Below are 1,891 nucleotides of genomic sequence, written 5' to 3'. Positions count from 1 at the left end.
ATATATATATATATATATATATGTGTGTGTGTGTGCGTGCATTCTGTTCCGGTGCGTTTTACGCGGTGGACCACGGCTGACACGACCAGCTGCGCGGTAGGATCATATCCAGGTACTCGTTGTCGTAAGGTTGACAGTTTATCCTGGCGTAGTATTCTATCGCATACATGCTGGTCATGATGCCGCTGCCTATACAGAGGCTCGTCCACATAAAGATGTTGCCCGCGGAACGTCCGACAAACACCATCATATAGCCGATGCCGCCGAACATGAACAGCATCACGGGGTAAAAGAAGCGAAATGTGAACGCTAATAAATACTCGTGGAAGATTGACGAGATGAAGAAAACGGTGTAGGTCGCCAGTGCTTTGTTGCGCGGCGATACAATCTCGTACATGTCCTTGTAGACGTACGTGTAGAGCCAATCATGCACCACGACGTTCCAAGTGCGATAGTACGTACGATAAGATGTGCAATTCCACCAGTCCTGCAAAAATAATGATAAGGATTTTATTATGACTACAAAACGTTGTAACAGACAGCATAAATGTCCAAAATCGAGTCATAAGGCGTCTTTAGGATATCTTTATTACATCTTTAAGACAATACCTTATAAATTTGTCTTAAAGATGTCTTATATTCCGACGTCTGAAAGACGTATTTTAGACGTCTTATGTCCCGATTTTAGACGTACTGTGTAATTATATCCTCCCCATTTTAGTTTCCTCTAAGATTTCGGCAACGCAAACTTCCAAGATGTCTAAAGGGCCAGGGAGACATCTTTTAGTTTGTGCTGTCTGGGAACAGTCTTATATATAAGATCGGACCATAAATATCGGCCTGTAATGGTGTATAATGCGATCTCGAGATAATCGAGAGACTCACTTTGTAAAACAAGCGATCGGCGAATCGCAGCATTTCCGCCCAGGCATTCATCCAGACGTGCAGCAAGCCATAGAATCCGGAAGTAAATATCAGTATGCCGGGTACCGTCGTGCCGAGGATACTCTTCAGGTACCACCTCCAGTCTAAGGATTGTGTGCCGAAAATGTGGAAGGTCGGAATCATGAAACGTTCCATGATAAAGGCCAGGTAGAAGATCACCATGCCGAGTTCAACGAAATTGCGCAATACTACTTTCCACCTGATCTCTTTCGTCCTGGAAAATCGATCGCGCTCATGTCCACAGTCCTTTCAGCGCGTTCTTGTAGCTTCACGATGACGAAATCGTCTCACCTGGGGTAACTGTCGCGGTATACCAGAGTCGGCGCGAACAGAAAATATAAGTAATGCGAGAAACTTGGACTGCTCGGTCTTGGAGTTTCGGTATGCGGTTTATACGACACGAATTTGGCTCCCACGCTTCTAACGAAGGCGTGAATCTTCATCAACTGGCGCAGCTGAAGAACCAACATCGTTTACACAGGAAAGATCAAATCGTCGTTGCAAGATTAAGGGTATCTTTAGGGTTCCTTAGGGTATCATATTTGCGATCATATTGGCATCAATGAGAAATGTAGCTGGATATATTATTTGATGCATAATTGATTTCTTGGGGGAAGAAAGAATAGAAAATTTATGTATAATGCTACTTGAAATTCTGAAACGTGCGTACTTGCTCCATGGTTAAGGCCACGCTGCAAGCTATAGGGAGGTCCACCTCGATCAACGCTTTGGTCGGGAAAACGATGAAGAGTACTTGATAAGATATATAGGTTAGCAGCCAGACGTAATCCCAAATCTTTTGAAGAATGGCTGTAACGAGAGACATGCAGTGTATGAGCTGTTAATTGTCATTACGTTCAGTGCTTAAGGCTCCTGACCCCTCGCATTGTCTATCTCTTTTTTAATGACGTCAGAAGCGAGAAAATACATGCTAAAAATTCTTGCG

At 43.8% G+C, this 1,891-nt stretch overlaps 1 protein-coding gene across 1 annotated transcript; it reads right to left on the bottom strand.

Moving 5' to 3' along the window:
* Positions 1–6: 6 nt before the first annotated feature.
* On the bottom strand, positions 7–1,833 carry LOC116853765 (sterol O-acyltransferase 2). The gene is made up of 4 exons (XM_032834959.1): positions 1,616–1,833; positions 1,237–1,400; positions 886–1,159; positions 7–487 (listed from the first exon to the last, which is right to left on the bottom strand). Exons 1-4 carry the CDS (start codon positions 1,769–1,771, stop codon positions 59–61), a joined length of 1,023 nt encoding a protein of 340 aa, XP_032690850.1. The 5' UTR covers positions 1,772–1,833; the 3' UTR covers positions 7–58.
* Between the last annotated feature and the right edge of the window lie 58 nt (positions 1,834–1,891).

Source organism: Odontomachus brunneus, unplaced genomic scaffold (genome assembly GCF_010583005.1).
Source record: "Odontomachus brunneus isolate Ranch 3 - 2012 unplaced genomic scaffold, Obru_v1 Obru_scaffold_756, whole genome shotgun sequence".
Taxonomy (NCBI): Eukaryota; Metazoa; Arthropoda; class Insecta; order Hymenoptera; family Formicidae; genus Odontomachus; species Odontomachus brunneus.
The sequence above is the reverse complement of the archived record's forward strand: the minus strand, read 5'-3'. Positions and strand labels throughout refer to the sequence as shown.

Bases quoted from the DNA above. Each gene is read 5' to 3' on its own strand.
- LOC116853765 (XM_032834959.1), bottom strand. From the start codon at position 1,771: ATGTCTCTCGTTACAGCCATTCTTCAAAAGATTTGGGATTACGTCTGG. The intron at 1,401-1,615 runs GTACGCACGTTT...TTGGTTCTTCAG, and splicing joins TGGCCTTAACCATGGAGCAA to CTGCGCCAGTTGATGAAGAT. The intron at 1,160-1,236 runs GTGAGACGATTT...TCGATTTTCCAG, and splicing joins TACCGCGACAGTTACCCCAG to GACGAAAGAGATCAGGTGGA.